Source organism: Drosophila erecta, unplaced genomic scaffold (genome assembly GCF_003286155.1).
Source record: "Drosophila erecta strain 14021-0224.00,06,07 unplaced genomic scaffold, DereRS2 tig00000126-arrow-pilon, whole genome shotgun sequence".
NCBI lineage: Eukaryota > Metazoa > Arthropoda > Insecta > Diptera > Drosophilidae > Drosophila > Drosophila erecta.
In genome coordinates, this window is record NW_020825209.1 from 12,191,868 (window position 1) to 12,217,859 (window position 25,992).

The 25,992-nt window shown below is 42.5% G+C and overlaps 1 protein-coding gene across 1 annotated transcript in view; it reads right to left on the reverse strand.

Annotated features, from left to right (window-relative positions):
* The window catches only part of LOC6551267 (teneurin-a), a 126,834-nt gene that overhangs the window by 16,935 nt on the left and 83,907 nt on the right, over positions 1–25,992 (reverse strand). The window contains exons 7-13 of the mRNA XM_026982279.1: positions 25,671–25,880; positions 23,729–23,914; positions 20,256–20,402; positions 19,896–20,103; positions 4,511–4,630; positions 738–905; positions 324–516 (exon numbers count right to left, since the gene is read on the reverse strand). Of these exons, the coding sequence (XP_026838080.1) occupies positions 324–516; positions 738–905; positions 4,511–4,630; positions 19,896–20,103; positions 20,256–20,402; positions 23,729–23,914; positions 25,671–25,880 (1,232 nt within the window). The remainder of the gene's footprint in view (positions 1–323; positions 517–737; positions 906–4,510; positions 4,631–19,895; positions 20,104–20,255; positions 20,403–23,728; positions 23,915–25,670; positions 25,881–25,992) is intronic.

The following is a 25,992-nucleotide window of genomic DNA, read 5'->3' on the forward strand; positions in this document are numbered from 1 at the left end:
TGCTGCAATTAAACGCACTGCGAATCCGACGCCGACGAGGGCCAGACCTTCGAGTAGGGCTGCCCCGCTCTCGGCCAGAATTAATGTCCAGCTCACTGGCCCTGTCACCCAAAGGCACCCAGCTCCACAGCTCCACAGCTCCCCCGCTTTTCAGCGGGCAGATGCAAAGTTATAATGTCGTTAAGGCAAACTTTAAATTAATTAAAACTGCGCTGCGTCCAGCATCTGCTGCCCGGACTGCTAATTAGGAATGGCATTAGGGACGGGCCACGCTGTAGTAAATGGCAAGTGGTAAATGGGGGCTGCTACTCCCCGACACCCACCTGAGTCTCGGCGAAGATGACCCTCTTGCCGGGCATGGCGCCCACTCCGTTGGGCATCCAGGTGCTGATCAGCTGGGGCCGCAGCTTCTCGTGGTCGTGATCCATGCACACCTTGCTGGCGTCGTTGGCCTCGTCCGCCGTGTGGTAGTGGATCGAGTTGAGGAACGTCAGGGCGGGATTCAGTGGCGCCACCCTGGAAGTGGAGGCGTAGCTATTAGCCGGAATAATTCAGAACTGGTTAACTATAGTTAGGGATCAATTATTGGTTGTCACTAAGTGTTTTGCCTGAAATAAAGATGTTAGGGCGTCGAGGAATGATGAAATGGATTGATTTACTCCAATCAATTGTTCTGCCGCCATTGTTGTTTCCTGAGCTTCAGGTGCTGAGATCAGGACAGGAACTGGAAAACTCACTTGATATTCCGGCTGGTCGTCTCGTCGTCGTCGCTGAGCTGCATTTGCACCGGCGGCAGCACCACGATCCTGTTCCAGGGCACAAAGACGGTGCGGGTCAGAGGTCGGAAGGGGGAGCGCTGGAACTGCAAGGTCACCGCCCCGCCGCCATTCACCAGCACATCGAACCTGCGGATGGAGTGGGGTGGCATGAGCAATATGAAATGGAATACGAAATTAGTGCCAAAGTTGCTGGCAAACATGCAAATTAATATTTTAATGAACTGGCAGCTTCCACCCGCAACCTAATGCCAAGGTGGAGCCCCAGATAATACCTCAATTGTTTGTGGGAAATTGAAAAACTTCGGATGCTGCAGAAGGTATAGAGCACAAGTTAAGATCCTTCCCATCCCCCCCCTCTGGCCCTTATCATGCGTTAGCCGCATTAAATATAATGATGGCGATTGCGAGCCGCCGCCTTTATTACGGGGGAAAATTCGCATTGCAGCTACGGAAAAGTTGCACAAACTTCTGCCAAGAGGACGAAGATGTTGGAAAACAAAGGGACAGAACAACAACTGGGGAGGGAAATCCAGGAGCAGGAGCAGGAGCAGGAGCAGGAGCTCGGAAAAGCACGGGCTGGTGGGGTTCTACAAAGCCAAGTTGCGTTGGAAACTCAAGAAATGGCAGAAACTTTTACTTTTGAAATATTTAATTAATGCAATTTTTAATTGTGTTTCGTGCGCGCAACAGGGACAGCAGATAGCAGACAGCAGCCCAGCGAGTGGGACGGCATGCTGCATCTGGAAAATGTTTCAATGCCCCAGCCGTATTTTCCCCGAATCAAATGACAAAACATTCAATTGAATTGCCTCGTAAACAAAGCGGCCAAAGCGGCCAAAGCTGCCCATAAACATGTCCATAAACAAGGACATGCATTTCATTAAAACTAAAGTGGTTACAAAAAAAGCGGAAAAAACTACACATATGTAAGGGCATTTGCTGAAATTGGTTACAATTTTTGCTAATTTAATTTCACTGTTTTTGTCGCTGCAGCTGTTTTTTTCATTTTTGACGTTTCCATGGCTTAAATAATGGGCCATTGCAATTCGATATAATCGCGATTAAAGTTCAAATATTACGAAGCGTTCTTTTCGATTTTTTAAATATTTCATGGGTTTTTACTAAAAAAAACCGAATGGGTTACCTAAAAATAAGACCACCAGAACTTCGTATTTTGCGCCAACTAGCTCGCGGACCTATTATTTTGTCCGCAGCTGTATGAAGCCAAAGTCCGTCGTGGCATTGCATTTATTTATTTGTAATTGAATTGGATTTTATGAGCACGAGCGAATATCCGGAAAAATGCGGGGAGTGGCAAGTGGTGCGGTGGGTGGTGTGGCATTTAGCGGAGGCAACAACCCAAAAACCTATACCAACACACACACACACACACACACGCGCACACACATGCGGACATACGTTTCGCTGGGCCAACTCTAATAATACTTATGCAATAAAAAATGCCAACAATAATTCCCTGCAGCACAATATAATGACTTTTATTACCTTTATTACTATGACAACAACAACCAACAATGCATGTCAGCCAGCCAGAGCAACAACTACAGCAGCGGAAAAAACCATAATAAAAAATAAAAAAAAATTAAGCAGGACAACAAATGGTGGCAGCCAGAAGAGCAACAGAGAAAAGAGCCCAGCCGGTCCGAAAGGAAAGCGGAAAATGCGAGTGAGTGCGCGGGGCGGGGAAGCTAATAAAAGCATAGAATTGAAATAAACATTATAAATACAAAACCATAAAATCCTGCAACAGACCCAAGAAGAACCAGCCGGCTACAACAATCTGAGGCCAAAAGTAAGAGGATACACATATGTGTGCGAAATCCCGGGAAAGCCAGCGAGCTGGGCTGCGCTGGGCGGAAAATGAGGGGGCGGCAACCCGCTAACAACACACTGTTGCTTATTGGGCCGCATAACATGGCACAGCAGCGGCATTAGCAACAGCAGCAGCTACAGCATTTTCAGCATTTTCAGCTGCAAAGGGCATGCCATAAACCAAAACGAATGCAGGAAAATAACTCCTATTTAGGTACACGCAGAAAAAGGGTTTCAAAAGCGTTTCTCAATGCCAAAAACCTCAATAAATCCCGTATCAACATTGTTTATCTGGTTCCGCGATAGTTACTGAATAGTAACTAGGCGCTTTGCAACAAATCAATAGCCAGTTGAAAGTAAGGCAAAGCGTTACTAATTTGCTGGCTGGCAGTGTATAAAAACAGCTAAAAATAAGGCGAACATAAACAGGAATTATGGCGAGGCAAAGAGCAAGAGCAGGGCGACCAGCAGGGATATAAAAATAACAAGGACATTTTTAAGGACCCTTAAAGGGTCGAAAAAGAAACAACAACACATGTTGTCATAATAATGTATAAATAAGAGCGGAGGAATTTATGTCGGGCCAGAACCTCTTTTTGTGGCCCACTAAGTAGTTGCAGTTGCGATATTCGGCAGCGACATGCAACATATCGCTTACTTGGCCATTGGCCTAATGAGAAATTATGGCCACCACACACTCACACACACACACACACTCAGACAGGGAAACAGTTGGGCAAAAGTGCCGTTTCCTTTTTATTTTCAGAGCCCAGCACATGGCCCACAAAGATATGCTATGCTATACACCTGCATATTTGTCTAGGCTAATGTGCGAGTGTGTGCGAGATTGAAATAAAAGCGAGACTATGTCTGTCTGTGTGTGTGTGTGTGCGGAAAGTAAACACAAATAATCATCAGACAGTCGGAGTTTTGTCTGTCTGCTGCACAGATTTTGTTTGTATTTCTTCGCTTGGCCATAATAAAATCAGGCAGAGTCGGGTGCGAAATGTTTATTTAAATTGGCCAACACACACACACACACACACACACATGGAGAAAAGAAAATGGCAAAACAACAAGGACAGCAAACAATGTTGCTGATGGCAGCAAACGGAAATCCTTTGTACAAAAAAGAAAAACAACTGCAAAAATATTTATATTAGATATATTGGATTGCCGGCACTTTCCCCCTCCTCACCGAATTTTGCCATCCATTCACAGTTGAGAAAATATTCAGATTCAGATTCTGATTCTGATTTTGATTCAGACTTCGGTGCCGTCCTTGCATCTTTGATGGGCTCAATTAGAGCAAAAGTTCTCCGAGCATTTGTGCTTAAAAAGCAATTTGAATGAAATGTCAAATAATTGAAACTAATGTCCATTCCATTTCCCCCCGTGCTTTCCTGCAAAAGACAAGAAACTGAACCACTCCTGCGGCTTTTGGCCAATTGTGGCCTGTCTGCTCTAATTATGCTAACCACTTGTGTAAGCTTGATGAGTTGGTGACAGAGGACGCAGGTCGGAGGACCTCGAAGAAGTTGGCCGCACATCAAAGCGGAGATTTAATTAAAAATATGATAACTTGCCCTCGCTGGCGCATCTTCACCTTCTATATTCTCAATTTTTATTTCTTTTTTGTCTATTTTGTTCGCCTTAATTTTGGACTGCGCAACTGGGCCTCTGGCCATCGGCGGCGGATTCCATTAGCAGAATTTTATCAACCAAAAAAACTACCCCTCAGTGGAGCAGCTCATCCGTACGCAATTTACTTGCATTTGCCAAGGGAACCATTAATCGGAAGCTAATATAATGTATCTTTTCAAAATATTTCATGCAGTACTTCCCCTGGAAATCGCGTTTTCGGTATAACTATGGAAAATATAGGGTTTGCTACTCACCAGCCTCCTTGACGAGTTAGGGTGAATCCAAATCGGGAGTCGCGATCCACGGAGACCCGAATGCCGACAATTCCGAGTCCTTGGGGAGTGATCACCTGTCCACGCATTACGGATACACGGCTGTTTTGTTATCCAATCCAGAGTAATCCACGTCGAATTGGGATGGGGTGGGGATTATGGTTTCGTAATTGGGATTATTGCAAAAGACAAAAATATATATGTTAGTTACTTGGCAAATTTGCGTTCGAGTTTTGCTTTTGTTTCATTTTTTTCTTTATTTTCTTTTCTTTCCGTTTGTTTCTAATTTAGTTTTGTGGTTGAAATCATACGTTTTGAAAAGGTGAAGAAAACATTGAGCAATTGTCTGTATTGATGGAATGGGAAAACTGAAAAGCGACTCGATTGTTTTCTCAGCACTTGGCTCTAAGGACAAACCGAAAAAAATATGCAATAATTTCAGAAAATATATATATAAATATATATGAATATATATATATATAATATAGATGTAATATAGCTATGTTTCGTATGCATATGTATAAGTATTGTATTTCAACTAGGATTGTATGTATAAAGATAGAGAGAGACGGAAAGAGCGAGCGAGCGAGCGAGCGAGCGAGACGGGGAATGAGAATGTAATGGGATGAGTTTCTAAGAATTTTGTCGCCAGGAATGCGTTCTCTACTTTGTATCTGTATCTGTATCGGTATCTTTTGTATATTTATATATATATATATATGTATATATGAAACTGCAGTGTGTCTATATCTTTTGTGAGCGTGTGTTTCTGTGTTCTGGGAAATTCTTTGCGGGACAATCTCAAAGTGTTTGCCTGGCTTTGGGTAATTCAATTATTGGAACTGGGTGTGAATGTGTATCTTCGAGTGTGTGGAATGAATCGAATGAATGTCCAACAATGAGCTACTGAAAAAAGAGAGCGGGGGAAGAGCAGGGGAAGAGGAGATGGATTTCCCCAATTTTCCTACTTTTCCCGGGTTGCAAGTGCAAATGGCATTTGGCACGCAGCTTGGATGGGGAAAATGTGGGGCGGAATGGCGGATGAGGGGTATATTCAAGACCCGACTTTGGAATGCCAATATATATCGAATCCTTCAACATTTCTCAGTGAGTTCATCAGAATTTCAAGTTGGTTTCGGTATGAAGTGGAAGCTGCGACCAAATGAAGGGAATGGGAGAGTGCAACGATTGATGGTCTATCGATCGGTGGGTGAATGTTATCGAAGGCATTCGGCCTCAGTTTCCTTTGGAGAGTCAAGCGTGAAAAGGAATTAAAATTAATGAACATTGTTGCAAAAACTAGAAATGTATATATAAGATCTGGAAACATACCCTTTAAGTGGTACAAAATGTTAACATTTTTAGAAATTACTATATGTGCCTTTACAAGTCACGGTTATTTGCTTAACCACAGCTTATAGTCTATCGATAACTTTCCCCACCGATTTCAGCACCACCATATGTATTGAACTAAATGCATGCAATAATTGACAATAATTATTATTAGAGAAAAAACTATTTTAAAATTTATTTCGATATATAACGCAATTGCTGCGATTCTCAACGATATTCGATAAATGCGACTAACGGCTAACCAGGCCAAAACGATCAACTCAAAAAACAACAAATGTGAAACCAAGAACACAAAAGGGCCCAAAGCTGTAGGAAATCAAGAAAGCATTTGACCCGATAACATAAATCGATTGGCGTTCGGCTGCGAAATGCGATACTTTCCACGGGTCGAAATGCAAACCAGTCAGTTGCCCTTGCAGTGTCCTCTGGCAGTGTTTAACCCTCCACGAATCGCCCCTTTTCGCAATGTCTATTGATGAGGGACGCAGCTGCGCGCCCAAAATCATTTTCATTTCCATTTACATTTCCATTTAATGAGAAGAAACTATGGCAACCCGCTTTCTTTGTCACTTTCTTTGAGGAGACTGGGTCGTGCACCGATATCCGATTTCAAGTTTGCCAATTTATTATTACAAAAGAGCGCACAAAATATGCTTTATATTTCCAATAAATGGAATATAGCAGCGGTCCCTTCTTCGGTATATTGTATATATATTCATCTACATGTATATACAAATTTTTCGGAGCTGGTTCTTCAGCGCAGCCAGCAGACGCCCCTTGAAACAAAATGCCGCAGTGAGGCTTAAAAGGCAGGGGCGTGCACCGAAGGGGGTTTCCTTTTTCCCTTTTGATTTTTTTGGGAAAGTTACCAAGGATATCGGAAACGAGTGCAATTGTTTGCACTAATTACTGCTGCATAGTTGGGGAGTTTCGAGGGGGTCCCAGGGGCGTCCCATGTGGCGCCCTGACCCCCGTCATCAGGTGCAGCCTCCCATTCCCCCTATGCCACTCCATTTCCAGAGTCCGAGGACTGCAGTTGGCCTCTTTTAACTTTTGTGCCAGCAGCGCAAGTTCTCGAAAACATTTTCAAGTTTTCAAGTGTTGCAATTTCTCAGCCCCCTCTCCCCCACAGCCACCCCCCCTCATCTTTTGCCGCAAAGCCCGCCGCCCCCTTTTCAACACACTGCTTTTTACTTCTAACAGACATAAACACATAATGTACAGTATTTGGGTCAGAGTTTTATGTGCCCAGTTGCATTTTTATTAGGAAGGAGAGGAGAGGCGGTGAGGGGTGGGGGAGGGAAAGGAGTTTCCACCAGGGTCACCGGGGAGCAGGCGGGGGAGTGGCTGAGGCGAAGGCCCATTGGAATTCTTGGAGAGCAGCGCACTTCTTCACTGACTTCTAATTGCAATTGGCCAACGTCCGAGGTTCCGTGCTCAAAAGTCATGCCCAACTAGCTCCTTTTTTTGAGCATGCTTGTGTGTGTGCGTGCGCCACGCCTATTGCCCCTCCTCCCGCAAAAGTGGGCGTTTTAGCAACGGTATTTTCCCACAATTTCATTTTTCTGCCTCAATTCGATGCAATGAAGCAACATTTTATTTGAAATCAAGCCGAAAGGAAAATTGCACGGGTATAAGAACATTTTTTTTTATGCCACATGTGTGTGCTCGTTCAGCGGGGTATATATGTATATAAATGTGTGTATATATATTATACATTTATAATATATATATGTATACATATAGCCCGAGTCATTGAAGTGGTGAGTGCCATTGATTTTTATTCCGCATTTGATTCGTTTCGTTTCATTTATTATTTATTTGATTTATTTGCACTGCTGTAGCCAAGAAGGAACACTTTTGGCCTGCTCCTTCGTCTGCTGGCCAGGTAAATCACTCATACGCCACCGACACTTGAATGTCTTCAGCACATTTCGTTTTGTTTGCTCTGCCCTGATTTCCTTGCCTCTCGTCTCGCTGCCATTCAATTCAATTCGGTTTGATTTGGTTATGAGAGCAGTTTTCACTTTGATCTTGTTACCATCGAAATGGAAATGCTGCACTTAGTGGACGAAAACGGAAGGGGTTGTGGGAAAACGACTCAGCCGTCGCCTCAAGGACTCACATTACGTATACGCAACACTTTGCTCGAGGAATTTGTTTTGTGGAAAGCGATGCAGAGCATTTAACCTCTGTTTTCTCTTAGTTAAAATGGAAATTTAAAAAATTCAAATATGAACACTTAATTAATTAGCATCGATTAGGCTTTAAACCAGCGCATACTAAAATATTACTTATAGAAAGCATAAGTATAAAGTGAAAACTTTAAACTCTAGTCCCATACACTCAGCGAGTTTATTGACATGTTCCTGAACCCGCCTGCTTTTTCAATCTTTTCAATCAGCTAAGCATAATCATCATTATCAGTAAAAGCCACTCAAAATTATGAGGCAATAAAGGCATTTAGCCAGCGAAAGGAAATGGATGAGCCAGGCTGAAAGAGATTGCATGTATATATAGGAGAAGCAATCTCCTCCGATGAAGTGAAAGCAATGCCACAAAAATGTTCTAATCTCAAAAGATGCCCTTTGCACCGCCCTACCCAATTTTGCCGCCCACCACCCACCGACTAATCGCCCTGCAGCGAATGAGCAATAGAAGCAACAATGGGTGTGGATGTGGGTGTGGGTGTGGGAGTGGGTAGCCTAGAAAGCGAGAAGGACCAAAAACCAGGAGACGGCATTGTCGCCACTGCACCTTTTGTGTCAAAAGTGCACTTCCATTATTAGCGCATTGTGTGGGCGCGAGGGGGTGGAAAATGGTGAAAACCCAGGGGGGAAAGCCGGGCTGGAAAATATGAGAAGCCGGCGCATAAAGGAAGTGCATTTAATTTCTTTTCTTTTTGGCCATTTTTTGTGCCGTATTCCGAAGGGCGGAGTGTGGAGCGCGGCGGGAAAACTGGAAAACTCTGCCAGACACAAGAGTTTCAGTATGGGTGGCTCTTAGGGCGGCTGGATGGTTTACTTGTGGCCATTCATAAAGCGGCTGGCTGCCATTCATTTGCACCACCGCCACCCCCAACTCTTGGCCACCTTTTACTAACTTGGCTTACCACGGCACACAAAGTGGCGACGGCAGCGTCGTCTTGCCATCATAAAAATTGAGCACGACTTAGTTGACTTTTGTGCATACAAAAGGACATTCGCACTCCACGCACACACACACACACACACAGACACCGAGAGAAAAAGGATATAATTTTAATTTGGCTTTATTTTCATGACGCCCACGAGGATGCAGCTTTAGAGGAAGCTGGCAAGGAAAAACAAAGCCAGGACTGCAGGCGATTCGGTTCGGTTCGGTTTGGTTTGCTGGGTGCTTCTGTGAGTGGGTTGGTTATTCAAGGAGGAGGAGGTGGTGTTGGTGGTGGCCCCGCTTTATGTTCATTTAGCCTGAAACAGTTTTTGAAACATTTTTCAGGGGAAAACCCTGGGCCACACTTTTCTTTTACGCTTTTGTAACCACGATAAATGTGCTTTATGTAGCGAGATGCCTGAGATGAGACCATTTCCATGGCCACCGAGGGGCGTTTGTGTGCCTGTGTGTGTTTGGCTTGCCTGATGAAATGTTTCCTGCACTTTCGCCATTTCTTTTGCTCGCTTCTGTTTGCATCTTGCATCTTTTTCATTACAGCAAAAAATCGCACTGAAAGGGACGAAAGCGAAATGCGAAGAAAGTAGCGAGCTAGTAGTCCTAAAAAAGGGGTTAAATTCAGGAGGAGCTTAGGCAGGAAACCCACAACAATGGACTCATAACAACTGCTTTTTTCCTAAAACAAAAGTTTAAGTAATGCATTGTTTTCTAATCACATAAACTGTTACTGCTTTGATTTGCGTAATATGTTTAAATATCGTACCTATTTAAGTAACCATTCGCTTACTGCCCATTAACCTAACTCTATTAAAATCGAACAATTTCCATGTTTAATTGAAACCGAAACTGATTACCCTTACAGTTCTACCATCGTACGGCAGGCGAAGATGAAAGCTTCGGAAAATCCATGCACATTATAAATAAATAGGAGCTGCAGGGCGATTCTACGGCAAATTGGACGAGGAGTGTGTGAAAAGGTGTGTGGAGTGGCGAGTTGAAGCTAAAATAGGGACACAACACACAACACACAACACACAGCACACACTCGGGCACACACACAAAGGCAGAGCGGCGTGTATAGAAAAAGTTTGAATAGCATTTTTAAGTTTGCCATTTACCAACACACAGACACCGTCCGATAGGAGAGCAAAGAAAACCTTTAGTAGCGTGTAATTTGCACTTTGTAAATTTGCATAAAAGCTGCACACAAACAGCGGGGGAACGCGGGCGGGGGGTTGCTGGGAAAACTAAGGGGAAAACTGGCATAAGTCCAAGATAGAGACGATATGTAAATGCCATGCCATGTGTCGTCGCTTTAAGTAAGCAACTCTGGCAAAATTAGGGGGTGGTGACCGGGTGCTGGGTGCTTGGGAAAACACGCCTGCATAAAATGCCATTCATTGGCTCCAACATTTCCATTTAGTTTCGGGGTTTTTCCTTCCATTCCGTTCAGTTTTTCATTACAGATTAGCTGGCGCCACCTGGCGGCTAATGCTGCCAGCTCACCAACACAGGCGCGCACACACACATGCATGGCTGCCGGAAAAGCATATCTACGCTTTCCACATTTTGGCTGTTCAATTTGATGCACACAAAACAAATTTCATTTGGCAGCATTCACTGGGAAATTCCCTGGCCACCGGGAAAATCGAAGGGGGTGCAGAGGAGGCGATAGCAACGGGTTGGGAAAACCGAGGACAGGCGGAGCAGTGGATTGCATGACACTTTTGTCCCTAAGAAGATTACACTTGGCACCTTTGGCCACCTGGCTTTAAAGGCAATGCAATGGAAATGGATCGAATGTTTTTCCTATGCGGAAAAAGCGCTGGCAAGGAAAACTAGAATGGGATAAGAAAAGCGCTCACTTAGGGTTTGCACTCGAACAAATGCGATCAAGAATAATGTTACAATTATCTGGAAATATTACTCAAACTGTCACACTTTAAAATGGATTAATAGAAGTTTGAGTTTTAAATTCTTCAAAGCATTTGCTTAGAGTAACATGATTGTCTGTAAATGTGGCATTGTTCATTTTCTCTCCCTGTACGAAGAGCCCGGTATCAAATAAAATATTTCCAAGAATCGCCTGCAACTCCTTGCGATGCCTATGTTTTCATTCCATTTCCGCTCATAATCATTCGGGATCTCAGAGGGCGGCGTGCATTTGGTAGATCGCCTTCATTTTATACCGCAATCAAAACAGTTTTCATCAACTTTTGCCGCAATGGCGGCATGCAACCACCAGTGCCACCAGTGCCGCAAGCCACCGCCCACCGCCCACTCATTTCTCATGTCGCCGCCACAATGGCACACGGCTTATACATTTTATAGTTATATGAAGCCATTACAGTGGTCTGTCCGTACAACAACCGCCCATTTTTCAGCCGGAGTGGCACGAAATCCAGTTTTGTAGCCCTGCAGTTTGCACTTCACTTAAATGCGCCGCACGACGACCGTCAAAAGAATAACCATGTAAGCCACCCACTCAATGGAAACTTATTACCAGCCATGGGCGGCGGTGTTTTTGGGGTGGGGCTCCACTGCCACTCCGCCGCAGGCCATTAAAAATTTTGTGCTGATGTCGAATTAGCGAGCGTGGAGCGACTGCAACTGCAACAGCAACTGGCTTACACTGGCCGCTTGCCCGCCAACAAACACATAAATATATCTAATCTCACATAAAAGTAATTACTTTCAGCTGCCGTTGTTGCTATCGAAAAATATTAAATTATATTGAGTGCACACACACACACGCAGGACATGGGATATAGGATATGCGATATGGATACACCGATATGGATACGGACCACGGCCACGGATTGTAGAAGCCGTCGACCGCAGACCATAACTATGGCAAACTACTATCCCCAATGTTTCCCTTTTGGCCCCGTCGACATATTTGCCTTTTTCTCCACATTTTTTGTGCGACTGCAGCGAAAATTCCGCGAATTTCTCGTCGCTTTTTTCCCACATTCTCCCTTTTTCACTGGATGCCAAAAAAGGGGAAAAAATACAAATCGCGCGAGAGAAAAAACAGGATGGTAGTGGGGGACTCTTGGATATATGGACTTTGGCATAAAGTTGGCAGCGATCAAGCGATGTATACATATACGGCTTATGAGAATATATATATGTTGTATGTTGTATGAGTTCGGAATATTTACAAAGGAACCGGTTGACACAAAAGTTCTGCGAAATTAACTGAAAAGTGTTACCACTGTTAACGGGTAATCCGGCAAAACTGATATCAAACTATTGTATCTTTAATTGGGCTAAAACATAGCCACTAATGCCAGGTTATTTAGCTTCTGAATATTGTGTGTTATTTTAAGCCAAGGATTCTTTTTAAAGCTACTTGATATTATTTCACTTTTTCATACAACTCAAGCCTTCATAAAAGCCTTTTGAAAGCACCTGAAGTGCATTCAAAGTTCGAATTTAATCAGTCCTTCTGGATATTCACTTTATTTTCATGGGGTTTTTACGGCGCGCCTTTTCGTTTGGCCAGTTGTGTTTTGCCCATTTCTATTGGCCACGTTGACTGGAAAAGGCTGTTGGCTGAAAGCGGGCTAACTATCCTTTCTCTTATCCGTATCCGTGCAGCTTTTTACTTTTTTCCCACCATCACATACACCGCGCACTCAAACTGTTTGCAACTTATATGGGTATTAATTTTGGTTTATGTGCAACTTGTACGCTGTAAATTCCCCTCCTTTTTTCCTGAAGTGGATTTTTTCTCGTTTTTACCCTCTGAGCAAACGGATGGCGATAAGAGCACCACCACCACCACCAACAACAATAACCATTCCGGTAAAGCTATAGTGCCCCGTTGATAAGACCAGAAAATCACAACAAGGACAACGACAACTGCCTGTGAAAACATTCGGACTGGCGCCTTTTTAATTTATATATACACTATATCTGCATTCGGATGCATGGCACAGGCACATGTGAAAACAGATATTTTTGTGCCACATATTCAGGATGTATCTCTTCCCATATGTCTTGGCAACTTGAAGCGAAGCAAAAAGAAACCCGGATAGGAGTCGCGAAAAATATGCAACGAACGATAAAGCGAGATATGTGTCCACGGAATGAAGTATTTCCAAAATATTAGTTTATTTACTTGACGACCCGTATTTCACAACGTAATGTAGAAAAGATCTACCAGAGAGCTATCTAATCCATTTGTATCTACATTTATGTATCCTCGGCAGCATTAGCATTCCCCTTTTCCGAAGCGCACAAGATCAAGGATCAAACGCTTACGACACTTGACAGCCAGCAGGAACCGCAAAAAGCAGCTTAGAAGGCGGCGGAAAAGGGGTTGTCGCCGAGGAACTCTGTTGGCGACAACCCTGCACCACCCACAATAATCCAGCGACTTTCTCCAGTAGCCACTTGATGACTGCCAGCAAGTTGACACTAATCAGTTTAGCTTCAGCCCGACGCAGACAACTTGATTTGCATACACAAGAGCGCATGGACGGCAGGGGGATTTTTCCGAGGGGGCTCGGCGTGCAAAATATGGTGGAGCAGTGGTGGAAAACTGGTGGGAAAACCACTTAAGCGGGCAACTAGCCACACCTAAACAGGCCGTCAGTCAGTTGGGACAGCAAGAAGGAAAAAAGGAATAAAAGGGGTAACAAAAAAGGAGAAGAAAAGTCGGGCTTTTTCCCTTAGCCATGCTCACACTTAACCCCCTTTTTAGGCGCCCTTCCTGGCTCCATTTTATCCCTTTTTATTTTCGCAGCGCCCCCGCAAAATGGCAGCCAAAACAGGAAGTAATCTATAGTCGCTCCGCCATTGTTTATTGTTTAATTTTTAGTCAACGTTGTTGCTGTTGCTCAACTTTTGACTCCGGCCAAGTCTCCGTTCTGGTTATGCCTGCTTCCTGTTCGTCCTTCTGCCTCCCACTCCCCACCGCCCACTGCCTATCCAACCACCAGCCACCTCACTCGGCGTTTTCTTTGCCCATTTCTTCTTGTATTATTTCTATTGTTAACAGTTTTTGCATTTGCCGCTGCAAGTAGCGAAAACTTTTCACAATGGACCTTTGTTCCACTCCCGCTCCTGCGACTCCCCCGCGCTCCACCTCCCCACCTTAACTGCCCTGCCTTTCAACGATGCCACTTGAGCACTACAAAGCCAAAAAAAAAAAAAAAAAAAAAAAGAATGGAAAAGAGGACACTGGTTGGAGGGGCAGGAGGAAGAGGAGCGAGGAGCGCAACAGCAGACAAAGACGGCCCGAAATGCCAAAGACGAAGACGTTGACAACGGCGGCAGTCTTGCACCCCCAACAGCCCCAAGCCACCCATGGCCACCCACCGCCACCCACTAAACAACGCCTCCTTGAAGTCATGACACGCCCGTATCGCATTTACTTGAATTTCGCTTTATCGGAGCGGCAAGGAAAACAGCAACCCGCCGTCGACGACGACAACAACGTCACCCAGTTTCCATGGCATCGTCACCATCACCATCATCATCATCATCATCCGGTTCTTTCCGTTACCCCTACACTGAAAACAAATAAGAAGCTTATCTTTTCAGCTCTTGATTTTTGGCTTACATTGCTTGGCTGTGCGTTAATTAATCCTTTTCCTTTTTTTTTAAACAAAAGCACGCAAAACTGATCTGAAGAAGCATTTTTCCTTGTGAGTTCTAGAATTCGTCTTATTTTTCAAACTGATATTTTTTCTCTTCTAGCCATTTCTCTGGCCCAGGCAAATGCCCTATAATTTTGTTGCGGTGCCAGCAACAGCAATATTCCAGATATAATGGCAATTTTTGCAGGCGCAGCTTCCCATTTCCCCAGTTTTAAACTTTAATCCCTTTTTTGTAGGTAATGAGGAAAATAGTTTGACTAATCCCTCGGCCGATGAAACCACTTAATTAATTCAGTAAAAATCAGTTCATTACGCTGATCGGATGGCTGTCAGTGCAACTCGTTCATTAACTTAGTAGAAACACTTTTACGTAATTAATACCCACGCTTTTTACACTTTTGCACAATTAATGACCATGGATGGTGACACATTCTATAATATTTTTTTGACCCATTATTAAAATCACTCGTGACTTATTTTAATAGCATTTTTAGCTCAAACCATATAACTATTTAGCTGCCCCATAACTACTTGTATGGCACACTGCGTTACTGATCTACTTTAATTTACTTTAAGGGACTTCTGCAAGGGCATTTTATAGAACTTCGGTATGCCGAAGAATTATTATTGCATTGACAGTTTGAAAATATATATATACATACATATATCAACGGAAAAGAAAAAGAATAATTGAAATGCGGTAAACTCAAAATGAAACGCAAGAACCTGATGGAAAAATTTGCATTAAGAATTGTTTGTAAAGAATTTTCTGTTTTTCCTTAATTTTTTTTATAAAACCTTGATATTTTTCTTCCTTTTTTGTGAAGAATTTTCTGTGTTGGAACGGATGGATGTATGCGTGTGGTTGTGTGTGTGTGTGTGTGATTGGGTGAGTTTTATTGTATTTGGAAAACATATAAACAAATGGCTTAGACGCAGACAATTAGGACATTTAGGGATACGTTTGGGGGTTTTGTAGGGATGTTTTTTTTCTTTTTTCGTTGTTATATTTTTGAGTGATAACATATAAGGATATACAGATATTTTCTTTCGTTTTACTTGCATTTTTATTAGCATTGATTGTTTCTTTCTTTGTCTTTGTTCTGCTGCTGACCTTTGGGTTTTCATTTCATTTTATTGGATGGGAAACCTATCGAGTTTCTGTTTTTTGTATACATAATTCACATAATTCCTTCGTTTGGTTAACAAAACATGAACAGAGATATTAATCGATACGAAAACTTATAAAGTGATTATATTTGATGAGATTTGTTTACCATAAAAAGCTTTGATCAAAAATCAAACCAAAACAATCCAAAATGTAAAGAGATCAAGAGATTGAGAGAGATGAGGGAAGAAATTGGTGGAGTTTCGTTGATGGATAATCAAAACATAAGAATTCAATAACGATCCGGGGCATTTTGTGATGACAGACATATAGAGAGAATGTGAGAAAAGGTGATTTGGAGAAAGGGAGAACCTCGGGAGAAATCAACCAAAATTCTGCTCGAAATGCTCACATGCCAAACTATGAGTAGAGTAGAGAAAATAATAATAACAATAATATTTCGATGACTTTCGGTGTGGGTAAATGGGTTAGTATGAGTGTTAATATCGCTGGCTGATTGGTTAAAGGAAAAACACAAATCGGAAATCAAACTAAATACACATATAGACACGGTACACATAACACATACGATTATTTATCTATATATATATGTGGATATATATATCGAGATTCTTTCATCTTGCCCTATAAAGTATGCCAACGAAAAACGATAAAAAATGAACATGGAAATAAATATGGAAAACATACTCATGATATGCATGTGTTTATTTTTATTTATTTATTATTATTTTTTTTTTTTGCAAGTGTGCGTGCTGTTGTGTTGGTGAGATAAAAAATTATGAATGCAGTTTTTCCGTTGTTAATTTATGTTTTGTACGTTTTTGTTGTCTTCACTCCTCTTGTTGTCGTGTTTTATTTACATGAATGATTTGTTGACATTTCGATCTCTGGCTTTTGCGGCTCTCAGTTTTTGTGTGTATTGAAATGTAATTTAAAATCAACAAAATGGCATTATATGCAGGGGTGGTGCGAATGGGGTAGGTGCTGGTACAATTATAATGCAATTACAGCCGAGAGGCATTTAAATGTTGATCAACAATTTGGGAAAAAATGCGAAAGTCAATTGCAGGCGTTTCAAACGTAATTTCTTTTTTTGTACTCAATATGTCGGCACTTTGGGTATTAAAGTGGAAGATAATCCATAATTTACGCAAAAAACTAGTTGCGGTTGAATTTAACTAATTGCGAAAGTAGCTGATACAAATTATACCTCTGCTGTTTAGATCTAATTTTGGAATTTTAATTGTCCTTAACTGTTCATTAACGTGAAAACACATTTACTAATAGCTCTATTAATTAACTCGAAGCTGCAACTGATTTGAGTTTGGAGAGCGGAAGTGAGGGATCGAAAAAAAGAAGTGATGAGAGATGCCACCTACATTTGTGAACCAAAGAATCTCGTGTGTGATTATATGGATGCATATACTCGTAACGAATAAAAACCGAAGGCAAACAAAAGTCGATGCTTTTTGTGGATGGACAAGTGGATGCGATGGATCAATGGATCAATTGGATGCTTGGATGAGGTGAACATAAAATTCAGAATCAACTGAAGAAGATGCGACTGTAACAAAGATTTCGTTTTGTTTTTGTTTTTTTCATTCTGGTTTGGAGTACCCAAAAAATTGTACGTCTGTGTTTCCTTTTTTCTTTAGGTGTTTTGTTTTCGACTTACCAAGGTGTGAACGAGCTCCAGAAGAGACTACAAATTCACGGGTTGAAACGTAGGATTTTTTGTATATTTTTTTGATTTTTTTTCGATTTTGATTTGCATATGGGAAATGCATTTTGATTTGGTGTTGAAATTTGATTTGGATTTGATTTTTTTTTGGTTTTTGGTTTTGGTTTAGCACACAACATGAAGGTATCGAGCCACAGCAACAGAGTAGGACAGTACACAATTAATTGACAGGACAATAAAAAAGAAATTAAAAGACAAAAATGCGTTTCGTTAACGAATTGATCAAACTTTGATATTGCTTAACAATTGGTAATAATTTTTTTGTTTAGATTTACTTTTAGCATACCTAAGGTGGAGATTTGTACTTTCATAGCTTAGTGAACCAAAGAGAAATGAAACGGAAATGGAAACTAAACGGAAATGGAACGAAAACGACACGCTGAGAAACAAGTAACGCAAAATAACACATTTGACGAACACACTTAGTCGGATGATGAGACGAAGACGAAGACAGAGACGGAGGCGGAGATCGGCAGACATCTTCGGGATTGACTGATATATCATCTTGGTTGGTTTAGTATGGTTAGTTGGTTAAATGCGGAACGGAACGAAACGAAATGAAAACGAAACGATCGGGGGAACGGGGGAATCATCGGAAACGGAAAACTAAAAATCAATTTCGCTCCTCGGTCATCCTCAGTTTTAGGGAATCCTCTCCTCTTGGTCTTGGCATCAGCGCAGTTCTCTTTTTTTTTTTTGGTGGGTCAGGGGTCTTTAAATCAGAATCAAAATCATAGCAACAACTCAAGTGACACGCTATATAGGTAATATATAGATACAATGACAGACTGTACTTCGCTTAAGAAACCAAACGAAAGCAAATTAAATTTAAAGTTAACTATCGGTAATGTAACTAGGTCTGGTCTTAGTTTACACTCGATCTGATCGATCACTTACTCATCGATGGAGGCCTAACTTTGAGAGATTTTTTATATCATTGCTTTGGTTATATTTTATATTTTGTATATATATATATTTTTTTTTTGGGGAAAGACGAACACAAGGAGGTTTAACACTAGACAACACACATACTCAATGAAGTGCTATCATTATATATTCGCTTTTCTCGTAATGTTCTCATCAAATAGTTCTGATTTTTTTTTTGTCTCCATGTAGAGTTCGAGAGAATGAGAGAAATGAGGCGGCAAGAAAGGAACGAAAATGAAAAGGAGCGCAGAATCAAGGATCCGACAACTCAAAAACTCAAGGAAATCAACCAAAGAAAATAAGTATAGTTTTTTTTTTTAGTCGAAAAAACAACAATGGAAATAGATATTATTTTCGGGTTTTTTTCTTTTGCGCTGGAAGTAGTCATCATCAGCGTCTGATTCTTCGCATTGGCTTGGCATTTCCCAGGCGGGCAAGAAAAGAAAAAGCTCAAACTAGGAAAATGTCATTTCATTTTCCTCATTTTGTTGTTGTTGTGGGAGAAATCAGGAGAAATAAGGATCAACAAAATTGATAAAAAAAAACAAAAAAAAAAAACCAAACGAATCGAAACGGAACGGTTGGGAAAAGAACTCAGAGGAACTAGAGAAAAAAAAACTTTGAAAATTCAACATTTTCACTTGAGATTCTCACATTCTCATCTCAATATTATTTTTTAGTGTTTCTTTTTTTTTGTTTTCAGCGCATAAATGATAGACTCATTGAGGGGAGAGAGGCGTTCGGGATTGTGGGAATGTGAATGGGTTTAGATTTTCATTTCTTTTGCTTCTTCTTGATTTTTCTTTTTTCGACTGATTGATTGATTGATTGAGACTACTGGCAGTGTGTTTAGTTGAAGTTGGTATAAAACATAAACAGATTCTTTTTTTTTTGTTTTTTTTTTCGTTTTGTAAAGCATAACGTAAAATTTTTGCATATATGTATATATAGGTGGTCAGATAGGCCATGTATCTCAGGTATCTGGTATCTTGTATCTGGTTATATACACATATATACGCTTCATATAGAATAAATTTGAGCTTTTTCCCTTCATTGCACCCGTAAAGCTTAAAGTATAATCACACAGAACCGAAAACGGAAAAAGTTCAAACGCAATTCCAATGAAAATATTTCTCAATCGCAGACCGAAAAGTTCCCGTATAAACTATATACATAGATATATAGTCAAGATATACGCGGGACAATCGCTGTCTGCAACTCAAAAACGTAACTCAAAAGATCAAACTGGAAACGAATAAGATTTGAACTGAGAAAGGAAACTCAAGAGTCGCTCAATGGCAGGCCCTCTCATTTTATATATAGTATATGGTATATATATGGTCATTTTAGAATCCCTGCGCACTAAGAGTCAGACGCATACGTATATGTATATATAGGCTATACAGATATAGGGGCGCTACAAGTTAGTTCCTAATTCTAGGGCGAATCACTTACTTCTCGCTGTACTCGTCCATGTGGGCGTACGACTGCACCGAGTTCTCCTCGATCAGGAATTTGACCCTCTGGTAGAAGGAGGCGGTCACCGAGGGCGGCTGTTTCCGGAGCAGCACCTCCACGGGATCGTTGGACGATAGGCACATTATGTGCTCCGAGCAGGCGGGATGTGAGCAGCACTCGCTGTCCGAGCAATCGGTCATTCCGTCTATAGGGAGTTGGAAGATATAACATTATCAGTATCAGGATTTGAAAGACCATTTCAAAGACACAGCATTCGCTATTCCAAAACAGATTTATAATTACAACTGATTGCTTCGCATTTTATACCATAATATTTCTATAATATTCCCAACATACCGCCATCATTGTCGATATTATCCTTGCAGTTCAGTTCCAGTGCGATGGAGCAATCACTTCCAGCCCATCCTTCAATGCAATCGCAGCGATATTCGCCATTTTCCAGGGTACATTGTCCATGTCGAGAGCAGCCATTTTCGCAGCCAGCTGGAGATATTTAAGTTGTTTGTGAATTAATACGTATACGGGAAAAATCGATGAGTATCATTGCTATTAGGGATGCTCTAAGTTCTGCATTTCCTTTGCTAAACATTATGATTTCGCGTGATTTCCCCATCGAGCGACTTGACACGCAATCGATTTGGCTTTTGTATGCCGTTTTATTTAACTGCGTGGTATTTTTGTGCCAATGGCTTGCTGTAATTAAGAGTAAACTGTCCGGATCGAGTGGCGCTTCAAATTGAATGATAACACCCTGCCCATTGCCATTTGCACGGGTATTTCCATTTAAAAACCCAAACCCAAGCCCAAACCCAGCTTCGTGGGATTCCCTTCCTCGGCGAGTCAACATCATGAATATAAAAATAATGTTGATGTTTGCTCTCACTCTCAGTGGCAGTTAACCTTTGGCAGAACACTCGGCGAAATGTTGGGCAAACATAAAAACCCAACGAAACGTAACCTAACGATAGATGATTTGGCCCCATTTTTACGTTTTCTGCCTTCCTCCATTTTTTTTTTTGGCTTTATTTGTTTGTGCCACGACAGCATTTGACGCAAAGTTAATGTCACTTGACATGTGTCATTTGCGAAATGGGGTAAGGTAGCAGCAACGCCCGCCTCCCTTCTTTTTTTTTTGCCTTACACACCATTTCGATGGTAAAAAGAAGAAAGGGGCTTGCTAACTCAGCTTCCGGAATGTTAAAAAGTTTGCGGCGCATAAAATGACTTCCCTGGTTGTTACTGCCTTCCTGTTTACGAGTAGCCCCCTCTCTTTCCAGCGCCATCGCGCCGTCTCTTTCGGCGAGTGCGTGCTTGTGTGCACATATTGGCAATAACTTCAAGTGTTCTTGCAAATATTGAACTCCCGGGACGACGGAAAGGGGGGAATATGTCAAATCTGTTGACTGGATTAGACCTCGAACTTCGGAAAACTATAAAAACCTCCGCGAAATGGCCAACTTTACTACATACAAACCTGATATTAGTAGGACGAAAACCGAATAAACGGGACAAAGTGGTATTAAGTACTGGGGAAACACCAAATCTATTAAAATAACTATGGGGATATTTTTAATGAAAAATACCAAGACACGACAGTTTTAAAACGTAAAAAATATGAAATATCTGTTACTCCCTGCGAAAATTCCACAATATAAATGACCAACATCACTTTGGAAAATATTTATACAAGCATAAACCGATTTACCAACCCAAATGAAATGTGAATTCGTTATTAACCTTGTATTTTTTGCCATTCACATTCCCATTACGAGTTTTTTAGAGTTCAAGCTTGCAGGCAGCACTATTTTTCTTTATTGTATTTAACGCAGCAGTGTCTGCTATTGGCTTTTTACCAATAATTTACAGGACCCTCCCTGTTTGGCTTTTTCGCCCCCTGCGAAGCTTATTTCCCCTCTATTTTATCACTTTCGGCGTACAAATCCCTCGTTTTTTATGCCTGGCCATTCAAAAAATTGTTGTAATCTCCCCAAACACACTTCTGCACATATTTTACAATCCATAATAAAACCCCAGCTAGCGCACCAACAAAAATTGTCAGAAAAAACTGAGATCCAGCGATGGGGAAAAACATTGTAAATATTTGAATGAGACGACGGGTTATAGAAAAGGGCATAGAACTGGATGGCACGGCGTTTGGGCAACTAAATGTAACTACGACATCAACTATGCATGAAGCTTTCGGTTGTCTGTGCACCTAGAAACTCCCCAAAAAAACAAGCCCCCCTATTTTGCCCCTGGGGAGGGCCAATCGAGTGGAGTTTTCGGTGGCGCGTAATTCGCTGGAAATCTCCGTTTCGAATTCAATCAACTCTGCCGCATTGAAGTCGCCGTCTGACTGCAGCTCAGTTGAAAGGTCTAATCTGTGCAGGGATCCTTCTTTTGTCCCATTTTTACCCTAATCTGCACTGTCACTTTAGCAAATTTCTAGCCAAAAATATACAAAATTCCTATGCTTAGTAAAAGTAATGAAGTGTCTATAGGTATACAACCATATTTGTGAGGCTCAATAGTCCTGCTGTATAATTATCGTTTTTCTTCATATATTCCTGCATAAGGGCACACCAAAAATTAAGGTGATATAGAAATATATATATAGAAATATATATAGGAAAAGTCGTTAAGTACTTTCTAAAAATACGAGACTCGAAGCCAGACACAGATACCATATAGTACACCAGATAGCCCCCCTTTTCACTCGAATCGATTGAAAGAGTGTTTCCCGGGGGACAAAGGCGGGCAGGGGCGCCGCCGAAAGGAGTGAGGGGGGATTGGGTTGTACAAGATTGCTTGTGACTCTGAATGACGTCGGAAGTTTTATTGGTTTTGCACACGTCAACGAAATGCTGATCGCGGGTGGGGGTAGTGGGTGGTTTTAGCCCCCTCTTCCCTCTTTCCTGCGGATAAAAGGGGGCTTGTAATGGCATTACATGCATGCCTGGGCCGCCGCCGCCGCCGCCAGGGGGCGCCACACGTTTGAATGTTTTTGTAACATGACTGTTTGTTTTTAAAGTTTTAATCACTGTCAATCGATAGCTACTTATCATGCTGCAGTGCCGGCTTTTCGTCCTGGGGAAAAGTCGTATCCTGCTGCTGCTCCCTTTCACTGGAGTTGTTTGTTTTCTTTTTTTTGGTTGCGTTGCCTTAAACAACATGGTTAAGTCATGGCGGCAAAACTGTCAAACGCACTTCCAGCCAAAAAAAACAGGATATAGTAAGCAACAAATAAAGCAGGAAAATCGCAAAAGAGGGCCAAAACTCCCTGCAGAGCGGGATGCGGGAAAATCAAAGGGCTTGGGGACGTTGCAAACTGAAGTGGGTAGCAAATGGCGTAAACATGTACAAAATACTTTGGTGCATCGACTTCTGCCAGCAACGAAAAAAAGCACGAAAAAAGAAACGGGATTGATAAAAAGCACGCCAGCAACGTTGGCAAAAAAGAAACTTAAAAACAGCCACGACAGCAGCTACAGTGACAGTGGGCGTGGTGGTGGGCGTGGGCGGAGAGCGGAGGGCGGTACGGGGGCGTGGCAGCTGCAGCAAACACCGCAATGTTGCTGTTGTAAAGTAAATGGCAGTGTTGCCCAGAATTCGGCCACTGCCAAAAAGGAAATTCATAAGATATTGCAGTTGAGCTCTTGAAAGCCCGTTGCAAATAATATTCCGCCAGTTAAAAATGCTTTCCTGATTCCAAACATGGCAATTAACAGGCTACCAAACTAATAGCTACTTGTGATTATACATATTTTTTGTTTGTGTACAAATCACGACTGAAATTGCAGTGAACTTACGCAGTGTGCAGTGGCGTCCATTCCATCCTTGGGAGCAAACACAGGTGCCATTTTTGCATTGTCCGTGCTCCGAGCAGCGGGAATCGCAGGGCAGCTGGTCACACAGGTTGCCCGTCCATCCGGAATTGCAGCGGCATTTTCCGGACTCACACACTCCGTTCCGGCCGCAATCCAAACTGCAAACGGCTGCAAAAGGCAAAACACGAATGTGGCATTAAACAGGGTTCTATTATGATTTCAGGAAGTTTGAAAGAACTACGCTTAAATACGACATGCATGTGCTCCTTGCTCCAGCACCTAGCATCCAACTTTCATCATTTTCCATGTGCGCATTTAAATTCATTAAAGCTGCTGCTTCGCGGGCTCCTTCACGTAAAGTGGCCGGAGTGAAAGGCGTTGGGAGCCATAAAAACAGCATTATAAATGTTACATTTACGTGGTGGCACACTTTGCTAACAGGACCCACACCATGCCATTTCCATTTCCATTTCGCCGCCCCTCGCCGCTTTTCCGTTTCTCCCCAGAAGATGGCGACTGCGGCATTTCCGTTGGCAATGGTCAACGGTTCTGGTTCATAAGTTGGTTCATAGGTTGCTTGTACGACTTGTTCATGGCTATTGATTCAGCGCACATGACTTGGATGGCTTAATTTTATAGGAGCCACTTTGAGGCTGGAGCAGTTATTTAAAAACACGTTTAAACTGGGAGTATTGGTAGTGCAATGTCGCGCTTTGAAGCCAGTCTTATTTAAGCCTGTTTTATTTAAGCTTTATCTCGGCCAACTTTTTGAATTATAAATTTTCCATTGCATTGGTTCGGGCTTTACTTGTTTTGTGGCTCCCCCACCTTGGCTTTAATTTATGGTTTAGTTCATAATCTCGTTTTTCGGGGTTGCTGTGCAAACCCATGACTTTTGTTAGCAAGCGTAAATTTATTTTATTTGCCAAAAGCGAGTGGGGGAAGGACAGCGGCAAAGCCAACCTGTGTATTAAATAAATAATGAATTTTTATGAGACTCTGCTTCATTATGCCGGGAGGAGTCGTCAACGTGGTGCCCCGCCGACTGAGATACTATATATAGCCGATATAGTATGCACCCCAGTCCGCTCATTTGCCTCCTTCTGGTGCTAAAAAGTTAAGCAAATTAGGAGTACGTGTCCTTTGGCCTTCGGTGGCATCGTAAGCCGCTTGTTTTATTGAGCCCCAGCCCCGGCATTTTCCGCCGATGCTCTGCTGATTTCGCTACCAAACTCTGCGGATGATTATGGTCCTCGGCCGTGGGCCTAATTGGAAGCTCCGGCTTTATGGCTCAGCATTCCATTCTAATTTCGGGTTTAGTTGTGCCCATAAAACATCATCATATTCGGCGGAGTGGCACCGGCGCTCTGGCTCCATATCAACCGACACATCTCGTGAGTGATTGCCCATCTATGTGTACCTGATTTTCCTACCGGCACTTTATGGCCACTGCATAAAATACCCAGTCACTGAGGGGTGGGCCGTAAGGAACCCGGTTACTAAGCCACTCTAATTTTAGCTTGTGCAGGCTAGCTGTCCGGATTCGGTGACCCAATTTGGAACGGTGACCCAACCCTAAGAAACTGGGTTCTTAATCGTAAGCTGGCCAATAAAGGCGCAACATAAATATCCCTAAATTAAGCAATTTTGCAATTTCGATCATGAAAATGTGCGATATATGTGGATAGGGAACTTTGTTACAAATTCAAAAGGTATTACTTTCCACTTTATGGCTTTGTTGTACTGTTAAATTCAAAAGGATGCATTCGCTTTTAAAGTGGCATGCCCCAAATGTTCGTGTTGTGATTTTCTCTTTGTTTTTATGCAAGCAAACATTAAAGGCAAACACTGCACATTTAGGAACACAGTTACCAGCGGCTGTTGGCTGTTAAGGACACATTGCGGTTAAGGGATCTCCACTCACCTTGGGAGCAGTCGGGGCCCGTCCAGTGGCGCTCGCACACACACTGACCCGTCTCCAGGTCGTAGGTTCCGTGCTCGGAGCAGCCGGGCAGGCACTGGTACACCTGCTGGTCGATCGTGCCGCAGTCCTCGCCCTGCCACCCGGCCTTGCAATAGCACTGTCCGGCGACGCAGGTGCCGTGTCCGGAGCACAGGGGATCCAGGCAGTCGTCTTCGCATCCATCATCATCATAATCAGTGGGCGGAGGTGGGTGGTTGCGGTGGTGGTGGTGGTGGTTGCGGTGGTGGTGGTCAAAGGTCACAGGTCAGCAGTTGGCGGTTGG